Source organism: Microplitis mediator, chromosome 4, assembly GCF_029852145.1.
Source record: "Microplitis mediator isolate UGA2020A chromosome 4, iyMicMedi2.1, whole genome shotgun sequence".
Taxonomy (NCBI): Eukaryota; Metazoa; Arthropoda; class Insecta; order Hymenoptera; family Braconidae; genus Microplitis; species Microplitis mediator.
This window is the reverse complement of record NC_079972.1, coordinates 9,495,668-9,520,315: the sequence shown is the minus strand read 5'-3', so window position 1 is coordinate 9,520,315 and position 24,648 is coordinate 9,495,668. Positions and strand designations below refer to the sequence as shown.

At 30.0% G+C, this 24,648-nt stretch overlaps 1 protein-coding gene across 3 annotated transcripts in view; it reads left to right on the top strand.

The window, feature by feature from the left end:
• LOC130666554 (uncharacterized) overlaps positions 1-24,648 on the top strand; it is a 255,052-nt gene that overhangs the window by 204,364 nt on the left and 26,040 nt on the right. For all 3 annotated transcript variants that reach the window (XM_057467666.1, XM_057467668.1, XM_057467667.1), the window contains 9 exons: positions 8,463-8,547; positions 8,631-8,783; positions 10,564-10,701; positions 11,415-11,620; positions 13,446-13,763; positions 15,226-15,290; positions 16,317-16,521; positions 16,770-16,915; positions 19,942-20,070. In XM_057467666.1, coding sequence (XP_057323649.1) covers positions 8,463-8,547; positions 8,631-8,783; positions 10,564-10,701; positions 11,415-11,620; positions 13,446-13,763; positions 15,226-15,290; positions 16,317-16,521; positions 16,770-16,915; positions 19,942-20,070 — 1,445 coding nt within the window. The remainder of the gene's footprint in view (positions 1-8,462; positions 8,548-8,630; positions 8,784-10,563; positions 10,702-11,414; positions 11,621-13,445; positions 13,764-15,225; positions 15,291-16,316; positions 16,522-16,769; positions 16,916-19,941; positions 20,071-24,648) is intronic.

The following is a 24,648-nucleotide window of genomic DNA, read 5'->3' as shown; positions in this document are numbered from 1 at the left end:
TCAAATTGATTGAATTAAATAATATTAACTTAATTAAAGTTCATGATAATAAAAGTCAAATTCTAAGAAAACATATAAAACCAATACTTTACGATAATAAATATTGGTACCATTAATGGTAAAGTCATTGGGAGGTGGACAATAACAAAATTAGAATTTAATTTTGACCATATATTGGACGTTTCGTCCCTCAATTGGGACTTCTTCAGCAACTAAAACAAGTCATTATAAAGATTTACAAAAACAATATAAATAAATAAACAATTAATTTTACAATCACATGGTACAACATAACCAATTACAAATATGATCACATCATACCTTGATCATATAAATTCTATCGTCTACTAGATGTTATTGAGACATACGTCATTAAGGGACGAAACGTCCAATATGGTCAAAATTAAATTCTAATTTTGTGTTATAGTCCACCTCCTTATGACTTCACCATTGTATTAAGTTGATCTGGACACGATTTTAAATTAATATATTGTTACCATCCCCTATGACGAAATGAAAATTAAACTGGATGATGTGACAACCTAATTAGGTCACTCGAAGTATTTTTCGAGGAAAAAGAGTTAACCTAGCTAAGGAGGTATCAACACATCAATGCTTATTGAAGAAGGACAACCAAACCCCTTATGAATATATAAACCTCGGAAAAATAGCAACTTTTGTCAGTCTGTTCCGAGCAAGTAAGCTCTGCTGGTCTCTACCAATAATTTGGAATTTTAGAGGCAAATAGTATCACTACTATTTTCTGACCAATTTCATATAAATGTACTATAAAGTTTTACTAGTTATCATCGAAGTAATGAGCGATTAAAAGATTGGAATCTCATAGTTTAAAAATTAGGGATCTTCATATCTGATCATAGTAGCCTCATGTGATAAAAGAATTAAAATTATTGATTTAAGAGAGTGTACCAGGTGATTTTCAAATGAACCGTTTTCACAGGTAAAGACCCAAATTATTAAACGAAATCTGTCATTCGATGCGTAAGCTTATTATTTATCGAATGAAATGTTACTCGTTCGGAAATTGCAGTTTATATCTGAGAACGGCTCATTTGAAATTTCCATTTGCTGATGTAAGTGCAACAAGGACAGTTCCGTTCGTTCACATGCGTGTGAGAAAGAGAATAGATGGCACATCCTCTTAAGTAAACATAATTAACGTCATAACCCTCTGTTTGTGACAATTTATTCAAATGAATTTTGAGTTGTTGAAAATAAATGATTTGTTTAAAAATTGACTTTTGAGTCGTATCTCGATGTGAATTACAGTCCGATCGACTCTATTCTTTCATTCTACATCCCAAATAGATGGACTCGATTACAAATGATGCGGCATACTGTTCTGTTAGCCTGTATATATGCAATCGTTAAAATGGGATCTATTTATTTTCGCTAGAAATGCACTTTAAGCTGATGGTAATGACACCAGTATACGATGAATCGTTACGCTCGGGTTTTCACCATCGCAAAATTACACACCCAGTACGTCTAGCCCAGTACACACAATGGCAAATAGTATCCTGAGTACAGTATAGTAAAGTAAATCGATTTATCCTGTTTTTATTTTGTTTCCACGTGAGAAAATGTCGAGAAGCTTAATATCGGTACCTGCATTACTATAACTACAGGAATCACATTAATGCTATTTGCCATGATCTCTGTTCAAGTATTTTAAAGTCTACCTTTTTTTTTTTTATTTTCAAACTCAACACAAAATCGGAAAATCTCCGTCCAAGGTAATGTTCTCCGATTATCTGACTTATAACTTAGAGCACCGAGTTTACGACTTATTTTACAGCCGAAAAGAAAATAGCAATGTTTTTTCCATTATCGTCTGCATGCGATTGGAAGCAACTGGCAATCTGAACAAAAAATAAAACATAAAACAATGTTATAGTGTACGCAAAAGAGCAAAAAATGACGATAAAAATTTAAGAGTTTGTAACGATTTTTCGAAACACATTTACAGTTACACATATTAGAATATGTCTTAGTGCAACAAAATGTGGTTTTTTTTTATGTTCACTCTTTGAAATCCATTACACGTAAAAAAAATTTCATACCCTTAATTGTAGAGGTATAAAAAAAAAGTTTTTAGTGCGAAAGTGTTGTATTTTATTGCACATTAAAATTTTCGGCTGATTAACTCACGTAAAATTGTTTCTACAACTTTTCTAAAATACTGAAGTAACATAAAATTCATACTATCACAAAGAAAATTTGTTAATGAACAAGTTTAATGGAGTCCGAAGTCGGTTAATTAAAATATTGATGCCGAAAGTTTCATTTTAATTTAAAATATGAGTGATATCCGACATGCACGGAGGTTTGTAAACACAATATAGCTTCCGAAAAAAGTAACTACTAGCCTTAGTTCTTTTGTTCATTGGCTTTGAAGTTTCATACAAAAAAACCTTACAGAAAATCACTACACAAATTATCCCCGTGTAAAAGAAATTCATTCCAAAATGGTTCAAAACAGTGAACTTCCAAATTAGAGAAAATTTTGAACTTCGAGTTGATCATTTTTGGAACTCTTGAAAAAATTTTCAACTGAGTACTTACTAGGCAGGTTTTTCGGAACTTTTTAGGCAAAAGAGATTTAAGAATTCTGTTGCTTTGCAAACGTTAATAAAAAGGCTTTAAAACAAATTATAGAAGAGTTTTGACTCCCATCAAAACTGTTTAAGAACAAGGTCGCGAGATTGGAAACTTGTTTTACACTGATAAAAATCGTGTTTTTTTCTCAAATACGCTGCCTACTTGGTCAATCCGCATTTGAGTCAACTGGATTTCGATTGATTCAAAAACATGGAAATTGAAACAAGTTCACAGGGAGGTTTGAATAAAAGACTTTACGGTTTTAGGCTTACTATAGAAATAAGTGTATACACTTGGATTTTTCTAGTTCTAAAAATATTCCACTCAAAGTTCAAAATTGTTTCAAATTTTGAAGCTCACTGTTTTTAGCCTTTTTGAAATATTGTTGGGATGAATTTTCTTGACATGAGTCAGTCCGGTTGTGACCAAACTAAAATACTGTCACTATTTTCAGACCAATTGACCATCATAATCTCTGACTAAATGAATTTCTTTTACATGTTTAAAACTTGGATTTTTTCGTGTTTAAAAAGTTAAAAACGGTCTAATTGATAAACATCTATATATAATTTATCAGTTGTTACTTTAGGTTTAGGCCTAAAATAGTTAAGTACTGTAGATAAAATAAAATTAAATTTAAACTAGTTGACAGTACTCTCATTTCCTTATTTCTTAAGAGGAATATCTGAATCCGGTCGCGATATTACCCACGATCACGATGACAAGTTAGTTGAGTAAATACGGCTCGCAGTACAAATCTTGGAAATTAATAAGTTTTAGTAGGTAAAATTTAAGGATTAATCATGATAACACTAATAGCTGTCGTAAACTTAGCTCTTTTCCTTGATGTAAGACAACTTCTCAGTTTGTCGTCCAATTTATCTCAAGTAGTTTGTTTTTTTTCTTTTTTATTTTTTATGTAACTTATCTCTGCAGATAGAAAACTTGAATGCCAATACAAATTTCTGAAACTCGAGCCCCAAAGCCAGAGAAGCTACTCATTAGTAATTCAATTCGTCTCTCAGATTTCTAGAGCATTCAATAACAAGATGTTTAGAAAATAACCTGTCTAATTATATTTAATTTTATTTATTTAAATACATCTTAAGAATTTCGAATCCTCGGCATCTCTTTGTGGTGTCTCAGTTTCTCAAGAAAATAAAGAAAATTTTTTTTTCCATTATTACTGTTGCTTCTCGAGTGTCACGCCGGCTTCTAACAATCAAGTATTTTGTCATCAAACGAAAAGTTTTTTTGTCATCTTACACTTTCCCTTTGTTTTCGCGCTAATTAAAAAGCCGAGACGTTTGATACTGTTATTACGTGTCTAATTATTTCGGAATTGATATTAAACTTTATTAAACAAAATTAAAATTTTACTTCTTTACAATAAATTTAATTCATTATTTTATTTTACCGGAAAGAAAAATGAAAGATCTTAATCTGGACCGAAATTCTCAGCATTCTCACAATAAGTCGAATCATCGGCACCATTAATCACTAGTATATTTACTCATCACAAACAAGAATCCTTGTTTGCAAAACTTCACTAAACAAATTTGAAAGTACCAATCACGTATTTAGTCACCAATCTATCGTCTATTTTCGATCAATTATCTGACGAAGGTCCGATCGTTGACAAAAACTTCTATTCACTCATGAACGGAGAGTTTATCTCTTTAAGCTTGTATTAACATCAAAAGGATATCTTTTTAAAGAAGGAGAATAAAATAAAATAAACAAATAAAAACTCTAAATAAAACGGAAAAAATAAATTAAGAAAAAAAGTCAAGTTTAACTGTAGAGAAATTCGATTCGCCATTACTGGGTTTTTCCGCAGAAGCTCATTCCAGTAAATAGTTACACCTAAGCCCGAGTATCGAGAATAGAAATTCTCCTCGGTAATTTTTATTTTCGCCATCTTTCTTTCAGTCGACGGCAGAAAATTAAAAGACGAAAACAAAAATTGCTTGATTTTTAAAAAAAGTTGAACATATAAGAAATTTTTTACTGTAAAAAATTCGCGGAGTGAATGTCTTTTTATTTATTCACTCCCCTTCGAAGTGGAATTCACTCCAAATGGGAGTTATCGCGGAGTGCACGGAGAGAAATTTATGGTATCAATTACAATATATTATGGGAATGGTTCCCATAATGTATGGTAACCGGTTTTTTTAAAATGATCATAGGAACGGCACCCATATATATTATGGTTATCATTACTATAACATTATGGTAACCATTACCATATATATGGTAACCATTACCATATATGTGGAAACCATTGCCATATATACGGTAACCATTGCCACATATATGCTAGCCATTACCATATATGGTAACCATTGCCATATATATGGTAACCATTACCATGTATGTGGTAACCATTACCATAAAATTATGATAACCATTACCATATATATGGTAACCAATACCATAATATTATCGTAACAATTACTATGATATTATGGTAACGATTACCATAGCATAATAGGAACGATTACCATAATATATAGTAACTATTACCATAATATAATAGTAACGTTTACCATAGTATAATGGGAACGATTACCATAATATTATGGTAATCATTACCATAATTCTTTCACATGCGATATGGGAACTGTTACCATAATGATGGGAATTTTTCCCATAGTTATGGGAACTTTTCCCAGAAAGTATGGGCCTATATCTCATAATTCCAAGTAATAATTACCACAACGGTATGGGATGATATTTCATAAACGTACTAGGAACGGTTACCATAAATTTCTCTCCGTGTGGAGGATTTTTTATTTATAAAATTCCCTTTGAGTGAATTTCACTCCGAAGGAAAGTTTCGGAAAATATTAATTATAAAAAAAATTACTAATACATAGTGAGCTTAGGTCTTTGATATTTTGGCGTTTATATTGAGTACGGAAATAATTACGAGCTCTCTTTCCATGTATGCGCGCGAAATGATTTTTAAAAATCATAAGCAGCCGATAATAAAATTTTGGCAAATATAATTCCACTGAGTCGCAAACTGTCGTATGATTTACATTAATCATACCACGAGATAACATTTCATATTGTACTGAAATATAAAATATTCCCATAAAAACTATGTCGCTATAGCTATTCAATAATTTAATATTATCACTATGTATTATATATATGAAATTATAATTCAGTGAGTTACTAAAACATTTTATAAATTAAAAACATAATATTGTAAGTTTAATTATTAATATCTGAATGAATTATTTATTGAAATAATTTTGTTTCTGACTGACAGCTATTTCTATTAAAGATAAATTTATTTAAGTACTAAAACTCCGGACCGGAGTGAATGCGGATTGAAATAAAATCCGCGTCACTCCAAAATCTCTCCGCCCATGAAAAAATCCCTATTTACTCCTTATGCGGAGTGATTTTTTTCTAAAACTCCGGAACTCCAAGTAAAGTGAATTATTATTATTTCATTATCTCATACAGAACTTATAAAATAGCTAAAGGGCTAGTGTACTAGGTCGTTAAAGCCTTAAATGGTGCATCTCTGTCGGCGGCATCCTTCCCCAGATAAACTCTACTCACCCGACTCTGATATAAACCCCTCTCAAATAAGAGGTTGAGAGGACGAAGGGAGAAATATTATCCTGTTCGTTTGTAAGTGAAGCATATCATAAGACACCTCTTACAAGAATTATACCAGAAACTAAAGCCAACTATGTATTAAATTACATCAGCCTGAGGGTATTTTCACTAAAATTACAATAATATATACACGTATATTTGTTTTCATTAATATTCATTTGTTTGAAAAGTCAGAAAGTTGTTTTACAAGAATGACTATTTAATTTGCTGCGCCACATTAGAGAATATCTGTCTTAACATCGAGTATTTGTCAGTCAGCGTAATAATACATCTTATTTGTAAGATGTGTCGCAGTCGAAGAGAAGAGTTAACTTGAGGTATAGTGAAAGAAAAGTTAGTTTCACTCGTTTGTCTTAATAAACCATGTCGAATTTATCTCAAGATGTACAGTATAAATATACTTTAGTGTTGCAGTTGTGGTAGTAGTGGAAATAGTAGGGGTTGTATAGTGATCCCTCGTAGAAACGTTAGCTTTTGGGTTTACTGCGGTGGTAGTATTCTGGCCTCATTTTTCTTATCGAATCGAACATAGCCGGTGTGCGCCGCTACGATGTGAGACGTGGGTACAAGAGGGTGTACTTTAATATCCAAGGTGCTTGAATATATCGACCTAATATCCTCCGTCATGCTTGAGAAAAAATAATAAAAGAATTGAAGAAGAAAAATAATAAAAAAATTTAGAACTCGCGCTTTTTTAACTGGATAAATATATAAATACTTTTTTTTACATTTCCTGTTGAATTTAATGTACTGGGAAATTTTATCTTTTGTTGTAATGTCTTACGTACATCAATCATCTTTTTCATGATTTTGGTTAAAAATTGTTTGTATACTTGGAAAAATTTCAATATTTCATTAGAATGCTATAAATTATGGAAATTTTATATTTGTCGTTCAAAATAGGGGACGGAAGGGGGCAAAACGGGGTACCCCAAAATTTTATGAAAACAAAATTTTGTTTTTAGATGTTTTTCAAACATTCCAAAATCACTTTTGTAAATATAAATGGGCATTATTTTGAATTGTTTTTTGTTAAACGTTTTCAAAAATCGATCGTCAGTCGAAAAATTTTAATGACTTTTGTTTTATTATTAAGACATCTATTAAAAATTTTTTTTCTTCCTTTGTATCCAATAATGATATAAAGTGTAATTTTTCTTTATGTAAATTACTTACAAAAAACGTTAATTTAATCAAATTTATTTAAATCCAGAAATATTTTTTTTCACTTTTTTAGGGGGTAAGGTACACGGAAAAAAATTTACTGTTGCTGCAACAGGAGGCATTCATGTTGCAGCAACAGGATTAATACTGTTGTTGCGACTTAATAGTAAAATATAGTTACACGGTAAAAAATGCTGTGTCATTGCGTCAAAAAATTTAGTGTTACAAATTTTTGTGTTAAATATTCAACACTTTTTTGGGTTGATTTAACAGAAAATAAATTTTAAATGTACACATAAAAGTGTTAAATATTTAACACAAAAATTTGTAACACTAAATTTTTTGACGCAATGGCACAGCATTTTTTACCGTGTAACTATATTTTACTATTAAGTCGCAACAACAGTATTAATCCTGTTGCTGCAACAGGATTTTTTCTGTTGCTGCAACATGGCTGCCTCCTGTTGCAACTACAGGAAAAATTCTGTTGCAGCAACAGTAAATTTTTTTACGTGTAAGAAACCCAGTATCCGATCAGGGAACTAGTACTCGATCACCCATGTATTTGTATATCTATATTTACTAAAGTGTATTATATACAGATATACAAATACATGAAGTGATCAAGTACTAGTTCCCTGATCGGGTACTAGGTATAATTTACCCCATTTTGCCCGCGAAATTGAAATTTCTTTTTTTAACGGCAACTGAAAATTTTTAATATTTACTTTGAATATCATTAAAAAAAAATTTAGCGAATTTGAGTCCTCGAAAGCCCCGTTTTGCCCCCCTCCATATGAAAATTTTTTTTAACATCTATAGATGTTTTTTTAATTTTATTGATTATCCGTCTGCTATAGTTTGTTAAACAAAAGTGATTTTCGATGTTAAAAAAATTCAAGTAAATTTGGAAAATAATTTATGATATAAAATTTTTTAATGTTTTCCGAGTAATTTTTTTTTTTCGCGGGATTTAAAATAATAAATGTTCTCCGCAAAATGAGGTAGGCTAATAAAATATGTGTGTTGTTTGTTAGATTCGGCGATTGATATCGAGAAGATTCATCAACCTGTCAAACTGATACTGTCGAGTACGTGTCATCAAGCTTATTCGATGTGTCGGTAAGTTAAAACGATCAGATAATGAAATAAAAGTTGTTTGCGAATAAATAAAAATATGATAAAACGTTAAATAATTTATTCAGAAATGATTCAGAATGCAGAGGATTATTTCAGCCGATACTGAATCACTGCGATGCTTCAAGCTGTGCTCGTAATGAGTGTATGAATGCATTGCAGAATTTCTACAAAAAAGCTAATGATAGTCACTCGATGGAGATTGCTTTTTGTCTCTGCAAGTGAGTAATTGTTTTAATTTATATTGGGGGCTTCGACGACCGACGAGAGGGTTGACTTCACTTGTAGTTGGACTAACAGTATTCGTGGGAGTGGAGCCTGAGAGAGTGAAAAAGGAAGGAAAAGTGAGTAGGGTAATCATGAAGTACGATGAACCAAAAGCTGAGAGATGGTAACAACGAGCTCCACTAGACATTTAACCAATTTAGAAGTGGATTCGTTCGTTACATTGATATAGATACGAGCCAAGAAATCCGGATCGCGAATTTACACGTACCCAATTAACCAGCCAATTTATCTTACAACGCTCTGATTTTTTAACTAATTATTCACTTCTTAATTCGTCCTAATTATTCATTTTTTTTTATAACTTTTTTTTTTTAGTACAACATAAATTTATGATAATAATTTTTCGGTAGATATAAAATTCTACTTATTTTTTCTGATGGAAAGTGTTCTTTTAAATTTTTTATTCATTATAAATATTCATCTAAAAACTAACAGCAAAAATTGTTATTTTTGAGTATAATAATTTTTTTTACAAGAAGCTTACGTCAAAAAAATCATAAGCAATAAATTCTATAAAATTATTGCTGAACTATTTTTCCACTTGTATAATCATAGATCTCTGTACCAAAAACAATATTTTCTAGTTTAAAAAAAAAATCTGAAAAGCGGTTGAGCCTGTGGGCCAACCCCAAAACTTCCCGCTGTTTTCGAGCTCAGAAAGCTCAAAAACGTTATTATTTGCACATTTTTGAGCTCTTCGAAGTCAAAAAATGTTTATTTTGTTGTTCAACCAATAAAAATACATTTAGCTAAAAAAAACTTAACTTTTGTCGTACGATATCTTTGGAACGAATCAACCGATTTGAACGTTCTTGGCGGCAATCAAAAGGGTGCATCAAGACTTAGAACTGCATACACTTTGAGGCAAATCGGACAAGTAGTTTATGAGATATAAAAAAGACCTAAAAAACAAACATTTTTTAATTTTTATTTTTCGTATAACTCGTAAACTACTTGACCGATCGACTCTAAAATCTATCCAAATCTAAGTCTTGGTGAACTCTTTCTATTGCCGCCCAGAACGTCCAAATCGGTTGATTTATTCTAAAGATACCGTATGACAAAAATTAGATTACACACATCCAGACATGCACACACACGGACGTCCATCTGGAAATAGTCAGAATAGCTTCCTCGGATCTCAAAACGTCGAGATCTGATGAAAAATTAATTTTTTTAAATTGGATCGAAACCAATAACTTCCTTTTTTTTTTTGAAAATTTTCAATTTTTATAGCGGGAAGTTTAAAAAACTTGATTTTATTTTTGTGTACTTTCAAATTTAAAATTGTAATTTGCTTGAAAGTCGATAATTTTCTGATTTTTATTTCCTGTCAAATAAGCTATTAAATATATAAATCGAGTCTTTAAAGCCACGAGATAATTCTTTTTGCTAGCGAAACTAGGGTAAATTCCTTTTATCGACTTTAATCGAATACTTTCGTCACTAACTGACCTCTAAGCTTTTATTTTTTTTTTCTGATTGAGTCAATGAAGTCTTTAACTATTTTGTACTTCCTACCATCAATTAACAATTGCTAATTTTTTTCTTATTCCAAAAAATTATATAAATAACTTAAAAATTCTGGGCCGGAAAAACGAAGACAAAGCTCTGAGTCCACTAGACATAAATAAAACAATTTTTAGTCTTTTAATTTCTAATTAATTAACAGTTTCACTAAATAGATACATAAATAATTTTTTTTATAAATAGAAAAACTCAAGACAAAGATGACGAGTGTATTGTGGCCCAAGAAAAGATGCATCCAGTCTGTGCGCAAGGTCATGATCTCTCCGAGCTTCCAACCTGTCACAGCTTAGCATTAGCGTGCCGTGAGGATAACCTATGCAGGTATAATCTCTCGTAATCCTATCAAATTGATCATTATTATCCGTACGATGATCATCACTATAATATACTAAAGCGCAATGAAAATGTCAGAGGTGAAATACTTTTTAGCTCCTTACATGAACCCCATCCCGTCCCTCCCATCTCCATTCTGTTTCGAATATACACTTCAAACTTGACCTTATTTCGCGAAATATATTATAAATTATACAATTAAGATCGAGCATTCCAAGTTTAATAATAATAATAATAACAATAAAAAAAAAATTACTCAAGAGTTCTTTTATGTCTGTTATACCTAAAAAAAAAAAATCGATTATTACTCCGTAGTACTTGACCTCAATGGCATCGCTAAAGTTGAATTTATTTTTATAAAAATCTTTTTTTTTCACAATTTATTCTGTCAATTGACGTTCATTATACTGTTTTATTTGTTAATAAATATCTTTTTAATTAAAATACATTAATAATAATAATGACACAAGAGAATCGATTGACATTTTATGAATAATAATTCAGTCATTTATTTAATGGTCGCTTGGGATTTAAATTAATATGAAAAATAAATAATGTTAATTAATATGAGCGTTATAGATATTTTATATTGATACTGTTCAATATATATCTTATAATAATAATAATTAATTAACTAATTAATTAATGGGTTGATTGTAATCAGTATTTGCTGTTTATTTAATATATTTTTTGTTTTTTAGAAATAAATTGGAACACTATGAGCAGAGTTGTGCAGTGGATAGCGTGACGAAAAAATGCGCGGGTCCGCCTGCTGACTGCAGAAGAGCAATGCTAGGTATTCTTGGCACGGAACTGAGATCCAATTGTGCTTGTAAGGGCACTGACCTTACGCAGTTGTATGATTGTTTGGGATGGCAGAGATTACTTTGGGTTAATCCTTGTGTTGGTGAGTACCTTTATTTTTTATTTTTTAAATTTCATTGTTGGGAAAACTAACAGCACACGCTCTAATTATGTTGTTTTTGTGTTTTGATTTTATTTTATTTACTCAAATACTAAAATGAAGACTTGTTAGAAATTTTTTCATTTTTAGTAAATTTTAAAAAACTTCTCTGAGACTTTATTTTATATATATTTTTTTTTAGTTACTGTAGGTGGGGTAATTAAAAAAAATAATAAAAAAATTATTTTTGCTATTTTTTTTTCAACCGAAAAAAATTTGTACATAAAAAAACTGTTGATTAATTTTTTTATCAAACATTTTTTAATTGAATTTTTTCTAACTCGGTCAGTCGTAAACTTTCATGATCATTTTCAATTCTGTATCAGTTATCAACTAAAATTTTATATTTTTATTCTGACTATAAATATTTAATTTATTCATAATTAACATTCAAATAAATACTTTAATAACTTCAAAAATTTTCGTTCAAGATATAAGGTACCGGCGGGTAAGAAGGCCTAGCTAAGGGAGATTCCGAATGGAATCGAAAATATTGCATTTAATTATCGAAATGTATGTATCTCTCTAATCGAGATTACGTTATTCCAGTTTAGTCCTAAAAGTGATGAAATTGGTCCTAACTACTACTCTGAGGACTAAACTAAAATAACTTTTTATACTGTTATCTCGACACCAAGTCTCTAATAGTAGTTTATCTATCGAGTGCGATCGTGTTTAAGACGCGAGTGTGAAGATTGGTGTTCGAGCTGAAAGCGAAGGCATCGACACACGAGCGTCTTAGACTCGAAAAATGCATTAGTTTTTGTGACAGATATTTGAAATGTACTACATTTAGTGCCTATAAATGGCAGGTTATAAACCCGTGTTTATTTATTTGGTAAGATTGTTTTGAGTATTTGTTAAAAATGAGAGAGAAGTCGGTAAGTATATGAATTAAAATGATGATAAATTTTGTCACAACATGGCTCGTTAAGTTACTTCGATATTTTTTGGTCGTTTGCTATCGCACATGTAACCAAAAAATATTTTTTGATCCGTTAGTGACGTCACTATTAAAACGATTAGGTATCTTTTTTACCAGCTGTATCTTATTTAATGTTTTTAGCTGCCGGCTATAGGCGCTAAATGTCGTACATTTCAAGTGTCTGTCACAAAAAAGCTTTTCTCTTCTTGATTTTCGTGGTGTGCATTCGTGACTTGGAATAATCCAACAAAATGTATATTTTTTTTCGTATCTTCTATTGAAATTTAATTGTCTGTTATAAATTTTTGTAACGGTACCAAACTATCATTAAATTTGAATTAGTTTAATTTATAGGGTATGCATTAAATCCAAAAGATTAATTTTTAAATTTAATCTATTAAAATATAAGTTTTCTATTAATAAAGTTATTTAATTATACCGTATGAATAGACTCACATGAACATCGCGAAGGTATATTATTGATTATTATTTGTTGAAAAGGCTCTAGTAGTTGTGCACAGTGACTGGTATTCATCAGACTAGATAAGTAATTTAGATATCAAGAAATTGGTTTGGTTGCCTTATACTCGTATGCCCTAAGTGCCCGAGTATAGAGACGAAGACGTCGAAACCCAGTTTACAATTCACTATTCAATTTTCCCATGTGTCCTATTGTACACAATATACCATTCTCTATTATACACAAATGTTACTCGAGGTCATATATTGACATTTTCTTTCATCTCCCATTCATCCGACTGCTTTGTTGTCGTTTATTAACTGTAAATTTACCACAATAACATCAGTAACAAATAGACGACTGCATTAATAAATTTATTACAGTCGAGTCACAAAAAGATTTCCATGCCCGTAAAAAACATCGCCATCATTCCAATATGCGTCCAACTACAACGCTAATGTCCACTGATACCTGGGGTACATCAGCAACATTTTTGGCAATCACACCATTAATTACCGATAGTGTTGAAGACGATAATGTTATACCAGAGGTCACTAAAAAATCAACGACTCAGCCAACGATGAATGACGTCGATACATTTAGTGTTAGCAGCAGTATTATTTTAAGCACACCGAGTACAACAAGTACTACTATTGTAATTACAACTCCTTCAACAACAACTACAAGCACACCACCACCACGTAAGTTCATATATTTATTTTGACTTGAGGCGAAACGGGCCACAAAATTTTTTATAAATTAAAATTATATAGGAAAAATGGACCCCTAGATTTTTTCAAATTGCACGTATGGGTAATATGGACGTGATGGGGCAATTTGGGTTGCCTAAAAATGGATGCAGAAAAAATTTTGATCTGAAAATCTGCTATAACGAAATTTTATTCAAATAATTCAATCAAAATTTTCATACTTAAAAATTAAAGATAAATTTGATAGGGCAGGGCGGGGCTAGTTGATCACTTTTTGGTTTGATCTTCCATAACTTTAAGACGATGCATCGAATTTAAACAATTCATGTGCTGTTAGGTTCGTAATTTAGTCTTCTTCAAATGGCCTAGCGACACAAAAACGATCTGAGTGTAAATTTACAAGTTATTCCCAGAAATACGCGAGCGCTCCAAATTGCTCAACGTGCCCCACTAGTGGGGTTAGTTGAGCATAGTATGGGGCTAGTTGTGCAATGGCTAAAATAAACGGAATGACTGTATAAAATCATATGAATACAACATAAAATAGTAATTAACAAGCAAATATTTAATTTGTTATGATTTTTGCATACTTATATTATTATTATAACTTTAATATTTAAAATAAAATCAAACAAAATTAAAACTTCCCAATCTTTGGCTTATTATTACACTTTTTGTATTTAAAATTATATATTTAACAATAATTATTAAGTAAATAAATACCAAATTAAAATAGTGATTAATTATGAGACCAAAAATATTGCTAGATGATTAACAATCGCAAATTATTAAATCGTTTTTGTCACTATCACAATTGCATGTATACAAACATATAGGTTATACCATCCTCCCGTAACTTTTTCTTTTCATCATTTACACTTTTATTGTAAGTTGTTTAGTTTTCGAGGTATTTCAATTGCACAACTTGCCCCGTTCGATAAAAAAAATCAAACTATTGACATTTTTTTTCTCTAGTATTTACAAAATTTATCTTAAGATTTTTATTAAAAATATGAATGCTAAAGATGAAAGACTGTAGGAAAATAAAATTTAAAATAAATTGTTTACTAGAATTTAATACAGAGAAAAATATTTATTGAATTTACTTTTTGTTTTTTTACTATTCATGACTGACTTTTACCAACACTTTGATCGTTGGTGCGACATTTCGACAGACGCGCGATTCACTTCCGAGCCAAAAGGCATGTCTCAGCAGCTACTCAATCGCAGTAACACTGAGAGAAATTGGAAAAATATATATAAAGAAAAAGAAAGAAAGAAAGAAAGTGAATAGGAATAGTTCTCTCGGAACATTAAAAGTGTTATAGAATTTATATTTGAGTCAAGCTAGAGAATTGACGTAGAAAAGTGAAGAAATGTGAACATTTTTATATACAGATATATTTACCTTTTATTTATTTGTTTGTTTATTTACGTACGTTTATGTTCTTAGGTTTTTGTGTGTTTCAAAGACCGAGGCAAAATCATCAGTACATACGCGAGGGCAAAGGAAAAAGAGTAAGTACACTGAAAAGCAATTTACTTGGGCTAAAAAAATCTATTTTATTTGATGGTTTTTGTTATACTTTAGCCCCTTTCAAAAATCAAATGTCGTTTACAGTATTGGCATTTTAGTTTTTTTTACAGGCTTACAAAGATCTTTAGTGAAGAAGAATTTTTTTATGACCATAAAAAAATAGTTTTCATAAATTTTAAGTACACGCTTTAAATATTATCGTACACAAGAATTTTAAAAATTCAATTTTTGTATTGAGTCAGTCAATTGCTAAAAATTCCTCTCTATTCACTAGTCAAACTTTTTATTAATTTATTTATTTTTTCAAACTGGAATTTGATTAATTTTTAGTCAAAATTTAATGAAGGTGTAAGCACTGGGAATTTTTAAAAATTTCGTTCACGGAAAAAAATTTTTTGTGACCACAAATAAGATAAATTACACTAACAAATTCTGCCTTAATATACGGTTAACGAAGCATTCGTTGGGATTACAATGTTTTTGTGATACTAGCAAATTCTTCGTTGGGCCAAGCCATGGTTTGTAACTGGAACAAAACTGTTGTGTTCCAATAAAAAAAATGTTTTGTTAAAGTAACAGAATGAATTTGTAGCATTAACAAAAATTTTTGTAATTGTAAGCTAAGATTACTCACGGTAGCAAATGCCGGCTTTAAAACACGACGATATTATTATAATAAACATCATGTGTTCTCATAACAAATCGACTTTTTAATTACGACACAAAGTCATTTGGTACTATAACAAATTGATTTGTTACCGTAAGCTAATCATATTTGTCATTATAACAAAATCTTTCGTTATCCCTTCTTTTGTTGTCTGGACGAAATTCGTTTTTCCCGTGTTGACTTTAATGCTAAACAGTTACCCAAAATTTTATTGATATTGTTCAATAAAAATTCCTTGGGTATTCTATTATTTATTTTTTTGTTCAATGTAACAGTAGGGTAGACTCTAAATAAAAGGAAAAATAAACAAACTTTGATTAATCTGAAATAAATTTTAAAGCTCTATCGTGACAACGAGCCAGAATGCTCGGATCTGTGCCAGTGTGGAGAGGGTGTAACGCTTGTCTGCAACACGATTTGTGTCCAGCCATCACCCTGTAAGACACCCTTTGCTTTTTACAATCATGCAGCCCCAGCTTACCAAGCTTTCCGAGGTCGATGTTTGTGTTACAGCGGTCGTTTTATATGTATGCGACCTTCTCCCGGTAAATATAAACCCTTTCTTTATTCATCAATTGAAAACTTACTAAAATACTCATTATTATTTAAATAACCATTTGCATCAAATGTTTGACTAAAAAATTGAATTAAATTACTGAAGCAAGCTGTTAAATTTATTTTTACTTTAAATATTGTTAACAGAGTTACAGTAGATGATGAATAAACTTTAACTATACAAGTATAATGAAATTGTTCTTGTCATGTTCAAACAAACATCTTTGTGTTCAAACAGAAACTTACAATATTCCTCATGGGGTCTTCATGTTTCTTGGATACAGCGAAACAGACGAGGATTTCATGAAAACTTACAACAATTTAACTGTGCTGGACGCGGTTAACTCACTTGACAGCTTTATGCGTGAAGAAGCTAACAATAAGGTTTATTATTTATATTATTTTTGTTAACAATAGTAATGATAATCATTTATGGTGAGTTTATCACGATCAGTAGTATTATATTTGATGCCTTTAATAAAAATATATAATAACACTGATGGTGATAAATTCACCAAAAACATATAATTATATAAGGCTAGATAAATTTAAGAGAATTTTTCTAAAATGTGACAGTGAACTTAGAATACATGTTTTGACATCATCATAATAAGAATTACCGTTATAATTCTTATCACCTGTTAAACAGTTTAAAGCAGAATATACTTGCTTCAATTTTACTGAAGAGCCCAGCAAATTTATCCGGGGCGAAACCGTTTTTTATAAATTATAACATCCCGGGAAAAAATGATTTTGTGTAATCATATATAGTTATAGATGGAGTATATAGGGAAGGGGGGGAGTCAAAATGGGCCTCTTAAGAAAAAAAGGGCTTATATCACACCGAAAAAAAAAGTTTTTTTCCTCCCGGAATCCAAAATATTTTTGATCCAGTTTTCCTATAGTAAGTAAACATATTCTTACTATAAGAAACCTGATATAATTCGCACAGCAAAACCGAGTTTTATTGTGGGACTAAAACTTCATGCTATGTTACTATAGCAAATGCAATGGTGTCTCCAGCGCTTACATACTTATCCTATAGCAATTTTTGTTTCCCGCGTTTTTACCTCATGTTATTACGAGATAGAAATAAGAGTGCAAGTGTTAAAAAATATTAAAATAAGGCGTACAATATTATTTTTTATAATTATTGAATTATTCATTTATTGTCTGAATTGTTAATACGTCTATAATAATAAAAAATGCTCTTATTTACATAAATCAATGCATGTCAATAAAGTAAGGTTAAGTTCTTCTTATTTTAATTATAGTATTATGCCTACAGTAATACCGAGTTTTGCTACAGTCAGTATTCGTATTGCTCTGTGAAATAAACTTTGGTATTTTTACCACAAGAATACCAGTATTGCTACCAGAACAAAAATTTTACCGGGAGGAATAGTATATTACACACCTAGGGAAGTAAAGTAAGAAACGTCTCAGATCACATGTAATTGTTGGCCGAGGCGAAGCCGAGGTCAACAAACATGTGATCTGAGGCTTTCTTATTTACTTCCCGAGGAGTGTATACTATTTTTCTCCTCGACGGAGGCGGAAAGCGGCAACTTCGTTTTGCACAGCGGGACGAAAGTTGCACTTTCCGCCCGGAGGTGAGAAAAACTATTTTTTTCAGTGCATCAATGGTTCTCACTTGTTTTACTTCTTTCTAGTCCTTTACCATATATTTGGTCTCAATATGCCGCGTCTATTGAAAATTACATATCTTGAAATTCGGGGCAAAATGGGCTCCCTAAAAAAAGGTTTAATATTTGATGTTTTTACCCCTTTTACTTTTTCTAGTCTTCTGCCATGTATTCGTAATCAATATGCTCTAAAAATAAAAAATTAAAATTCGAGGAAAAATGGGCCCTCTAAGAAATCTACTAAAATTCGGTTATTATTATTACTAATAAAGCCGAGATTCCTTCAATAAAAAAAAAAAAAAAAAACATATTATAATAATAATATTACAAAGGAAATTTCATTTTTAACAATGATATAAAGCAATTGTTAGACATCATTCATTGTTTTATTATTTTCCGTGAATAATAACATGTATATAATTATTAAAGTTATCATAACAAAGTTAATTTAATTAATTACATTCGTGTTAATACGGAAACATGCGAGTTTGCTAATGGGTTCATTATTTATTTAATTTTTTTTTTTGTTTTTTTTTTTGTGCCAGACATAATTATAATCAATGCGTTTATTATTGCTATCGTTTATTGACGTTGAAATTTGATATTCCCGTAAACATGAAGGTCTGATACTTTGTGAACATATCACGTTACTCATATTGTGCGCAGGTTATTTATGTGTGAATTTGATGTCAGTTACGTTGTTCTGATAATAATTATGTAATGGAGTATTAAACTTTAGATTGCTTACGTTATCAAACTAAATATTGGATCAAATATTCCTTAGCAAAAAGAGACTGTGAATGTATTATATTTTAAAAGAATTATATCAATATCTTACACTTTTTGAAAATTTCCATGATTTTCTTCAAATGTAATCCAGAAATTTCATTAGAAAAAACACTCTCTAAACATGAATAAGTGAAATAAGTGAATATTCTTCACTAATTCCAAGTGCAAACCGAACCACTAATTTTACAAAGTGGTTCGGTCGGCACTCAGAATTAGTGAAGAATATTCACTTATTTCACTTATTCATATTTAGAGAGTAGTAACCAAATTCAACGCGTTCATAAAATGAGTTTTAATGTTAATCTTTAAAGGTATATAAAATAAAAACTTAGAAACTAGCGTTCAAATTGTCTAGAAATTAATAGTCTTTAAAATCTACACGGAAAGAAAATTATGGAAACGGTTCCCATAATTCTATAAAATTTTCTCCTATATCAACATAGGAGTTATGACCATAAATTATGGGAGCAGTTCCTATAATTATAGGAACCTTTCTCATAATTATAGGAACAGTTCCTATGATTATGGGAATGCTACCCATAACATTATAGGAATGGTTCGTATAATTTATAGGATTTATTCCTATAATATTATGGGAATCATTCCCATAAATTATAGGAGCCATTTCCATAACATTATAGGAATGGTTTCCATAACATTATAGGAACGGTTCCTGTAACAATATGGGAACTATTCCCATAATATTATAAGTACGGTTCCAATAATGCTATTGGAATAGTTCCTATACCATAATGGGAATCATTCCCCTAATATTATGGGAATAGTTCCCATACTATTATAGGAACCATTCCTATAATAGTATGGGTGCAATTCCTATATCATTATGGGAACTACTCCCATAATGCATAGCAAAAGTTCCCATAATTTTCTTTCCGTATATTTAAAAGAAAATGAAAAAACATATAAATGTAACTAATTATTCTTGTCTTATATGAAAAAAAAAATATTTTCCAGACTATGTGTACCCTCTTTTTATACAACGTCACGCAAGAGAATGTAATAGCAGTGGCGCGACTCGGTGGAAATAATCCACCGCCTAATAGCAGTCAAGCACAGAGCTTACAGCACCTGCTGCGCATCAAGGTAAGTCGAAAAAGCTAAATAAATTTCTTGCCGTCTAATTCCATCATTCAACCAATTTTATGTACCACCAAAAAACTTATTTCTCTCTCAAAACGATATACTAAAAAAATCATTTTTATTAGTGACCGGAAAAATTTAATACCGCCCGATAAATTTCAATCACTCGGCCAATTAAATTTAACAACTATAATTGCATAAAATATATTAATAAATATAATATATACATATATATTTACCGTACGATTAAAAGTTAATTTTGTCGTGGGATGCGAGCGATCGCTATGAAATTGTTTGGTTATGGAAATTAATCAAAGAGTCAACTGTTCGTGTACGCGAGAGCTTGTGACGAGCCGCAAAATATGAATAATTGAAGCTATTTGTGCGGTTTCCATTTATTTCACTACTCGTATACTGTATATACATTTTCTCCCATGATATTTCGATCGATTATTACCATTAAAAAAAAAAAAAAAATAGCCCCAATACTCATGGGAGCTCATGGATTTCCAGTCATACGCTCACGATTTAAAAATCACAATCAAATCTATACATATATACATATAGATATTTTTTTTTTCTGTAAAAACATTGAATTCGCAGTTGATATTTTCCGTAGTTCTATTCACTTTCATGCTTTTGCTTACTATACTTCCAATTAATCCAGAACGATTTAACTATTCAACATTCAAATATACTCTCTATTGTTTAAAACCTATTTCAATACGATTACCCGGGAGGTTAATTAATTTTCTATCTTTAATTAACGAGAAATTCATGTTTAAGTTGGTTTTTTTTTTTCAAATGTAAACTTAGTCTGTTGTTTGGACGAATATCTTTTCATTAAAACAATATAAATAGTACAATTGATTTTTTCTAACAAACGAACGTTCGAATTATTTTCTTTTAATTAACTCTACACTTTTAAGGTTTCTTTGTACTTTTCCCATTAGTCGACTTTTAATTGTCCAATTTCAATAAATTTTTTTCTTAATTTACACTTCGAAAGTTGAAAAAAAAATATATACTATCAGTAAAATAAGTCCGAAAAAATTATTTAAAAAAATATGAAATCCAAACAATTTTTTTTTCTCGAAATTTGTGTATTTTACTTGAAAACAAAAAAAAAGTATTTGGAAAATCCAACAGTGCACAGCTCAAACACTTAATGTAACATTTTGAGTGGTCAATTTACTTTTATTAATTACTGAACCATGTATTTTTTGCCCGTATTGCCAATTTTATCTAGTGGAAACCTAAACATACAAATAATCTTCTCAATAAGACAATTTATAAATAAATTGAGAAAAATATAGATAGCCCGAACTGGGAATCGAACCCAGACCATGTCGGTATCGCGCCGAGTGCTCTACCAGTTGAGCTATCCGGCACTACACTATATTCCGTTCAATTTGATCTATAAATTATTGAGCCACACCGTCCATCGTACAGTAATACACCAATTTTATTTGGCCCGTTTGCCCGATTTGGGAATCGAACCCAGGCCAATTCGGTCTTTTTGAGCTAAAAAAAGTTTTATCTGTTAAATTAACACGAAATATTTTTTGACAGTACGATACTGGCAATTCTTATTTACCTACTGAGAAGAAAAGTTAAATAACTATAATAGCAAAAATAAAAAAAAATGTTGGAAAATCCAAAAGTGCACACCTCAATCGCTCAATTTATTTTTAATCATTTCTTTTATTATTATATAATATTAATATATTTTTTTTTATTATGAACTTTTATTCAACTTACAAATTATCAATTTGATTTTTTTATTTTTATTTCTTATTTTCAGTTTAATATTTTTTTACTAACATTTTTTTCTAAATATCCCGCCTTGTTTTGTCTTAAATGTCGCTTTTTTTTTCAAACATATTGATACGCTAGTGCTGCCACCAGTAGTTGATAGAGAGAAACAATGAAAAAAATAATAACAACAGTAGAAATAGCAGCTAAATTTTTCACGAAGAATCATTTTTCACATTTTTTATTAATTACACCAAAACAAAAAGGATTCAGGTAGTAATTTTTGAAAGGGTTCTTGTGATCAGAAATACACAGATAATAAAAAAAAAACTAAGTCGATAAGTCTTGTTTTTCGAAAGTTATCGTGTTTAGTCGAGTCCGAACACCACAATTGACGCACTGAGGGCTTCGGACTAAATCTTTTTTTTTTAATTAATCACATCATTAATCAAATAAGGATTGCATTGAAAAATATTCCTTAATAAATTTCCTTTAAAATGGTATATATCATTAACAACTTTGGTGTACTATAAAGAAAGTAGAGAGGATTTAAAGTCAGTGAAAGGGCCGAGAGTGAGAGAATGACAGTAAAGCACACCTAACGCTTTCGCGATTGAGGTGTGCAAAAATAAAACCAACCTCATTACGTTTAATTTTTAATTTAATTTAAATACTCAGTTTAAAAATTTTTTCCCGCGAAAAAAATAGCCGCTTTCGATTTGCACCACCAGGTGTCACATTGAAAGTGATCAAGTCCTAACAGTAAAAAAAAAAATCTGGGGGTCGGTTGGCCCTGCGGGCCAGCCCCAAAACTTCCCGCTGTTTTCGAGCTCAAGGAGCTTGAAAACATCACTGTGAATATATCTTCGAGCTCTTCGATTACATGCAATCGTTTTTTTATGAGCTTTTTAAGCTCTAACAAGTAACGTTTTATGCTAGAGTTTGAAAAGTTCAGAATCGAAAATCATTAATGAAGAAGCGGCTTTTAAATTTTTATTATCGATTATGTTCTCTGAAATAAATGTATTGAGGCAAAAATCAATGTCAGTGATCAAAATCAAGATTTGAATGAGTTTTGACTTGAGTCAGAGCAATAATATATGGAATATCCGAGAAAAACATTAAAGACTGGGTTTTTTCAATTTTTTGCTGACAATATGTTTAAAACTAAAGAACAAGTTATATGACATTATCTGATAATCGAAAAAGACTATAAAAAGAAAGAGTTGGTATGATTTCAGATACATTTTATCACATTATATTTTAATTTATCCGGAAAAAATAACATAAAATGTTATTTTTTTAACTTTTCAGCACCGATATCTTTTAAACTAATCAACCAATTTTGACGTTTAAGGTGGCAATCGGCGCGTTTTCTTGAATTTTAGAGCTAATTGAAATTTAAAAACGATCGGTTCCACCGTTTCGAAGATATTTGGAAAAACTCGTTTTTCACCATTTTTTTCTCCAACAATATCTCTCGAACGCATTAACCGATTAAGATGATTAAAGTGACAATCGACGCGTTTTATTAAGTTGTAGCGCTGATCAAATTTTGAAATTAATCGGATAAGTCACATCAAAGATAATCGAAAAAAACTGTTTTTTACCATTTCTTTCTCCAACGATATCTCTCGATAAAATTAACCGATTGAGATGGTTGTATTCGCATTCGATGCGGCTTATAAAGTTCTAAAGCTGATTAAATTTTGAAGTCGAAGGGAAAAAATTAAAGTAAAAAAAAATATCGAAATTGTTCAGTGAGTTTGGAGTAGCTGTATTTATGTAGATGATGGTCGTATCGTGAATTTAAGAAAAAAAAAATAAAATTCTGAAGCTCGACGATTTCAATTTTCTGATTGTTCGGTGAAAATTTTTTAGGAGCCACTTATCGCTTTAGAATAACGAAATTGATCAAAAAACAAAATTTTAAATATTAATTCCATAATGGCCTATAACAGCAAGCATGTGCCTTTTTGGCATTAGCTAAAAAATAAAAAAAGAAATTAATGCCAAATAGGCATATGCTTGCTGTTATAGGCCATTTTAGAATTAATATTTAAAATTTTGTTAATCGAGTCAATTATGAGAAATTTCAAAAAAAACAAAAAATTTTTCAAATTAAAGTTTGGAATATTTATTTAAAATCGATATTTGAAGCAAAAATGTACTGATTTTGTTAATTTATTTAATTATTCTACTTTAACTTTACTTGTTTTATTTTGAAATATTTGGAAAACAATGAAAAATCGAATCAAATTGAAAACAATTGCAAAAATTTTGATTAAAGAAAATTAATAAATAATAGTAATTAAAATTATAAATAATTAAATATTAAAATAAATTGTGACAATAACACAATATTTTAGAAGACAATAATTTATTTTTGATGTATACAATAAACAAATATGTAATGAAAATAAACAAATTAAATTAGTAATTACAATTTTAAATTATGACTTACGAACTACGAATTTATTAGAAATAACTGATGTATTGAGAATTGATTTTTGAAACCAAATTAGAATTAATATTTTCTTTTATTTTACAATGAATTTAATTCTTTTATGTGAAACAACTTGAAAAAATTTAAATAAATAGTTATAAAATTATAAAAAAGTAAAAATAAAACTTAATCGATTTAATCACAAACTTATAAGATAAATAATAAACTTAATGTCATATGCATAGTGTATTATATGTATTAAAAATAAATAAACTAAATAAGAAATTATAAATTTACAATACTGCTAATGAAGATCACATATTTATTAATTATACTTATCAACACTACGAGTGTAAAACATTTCATTTCAATGATTTTAT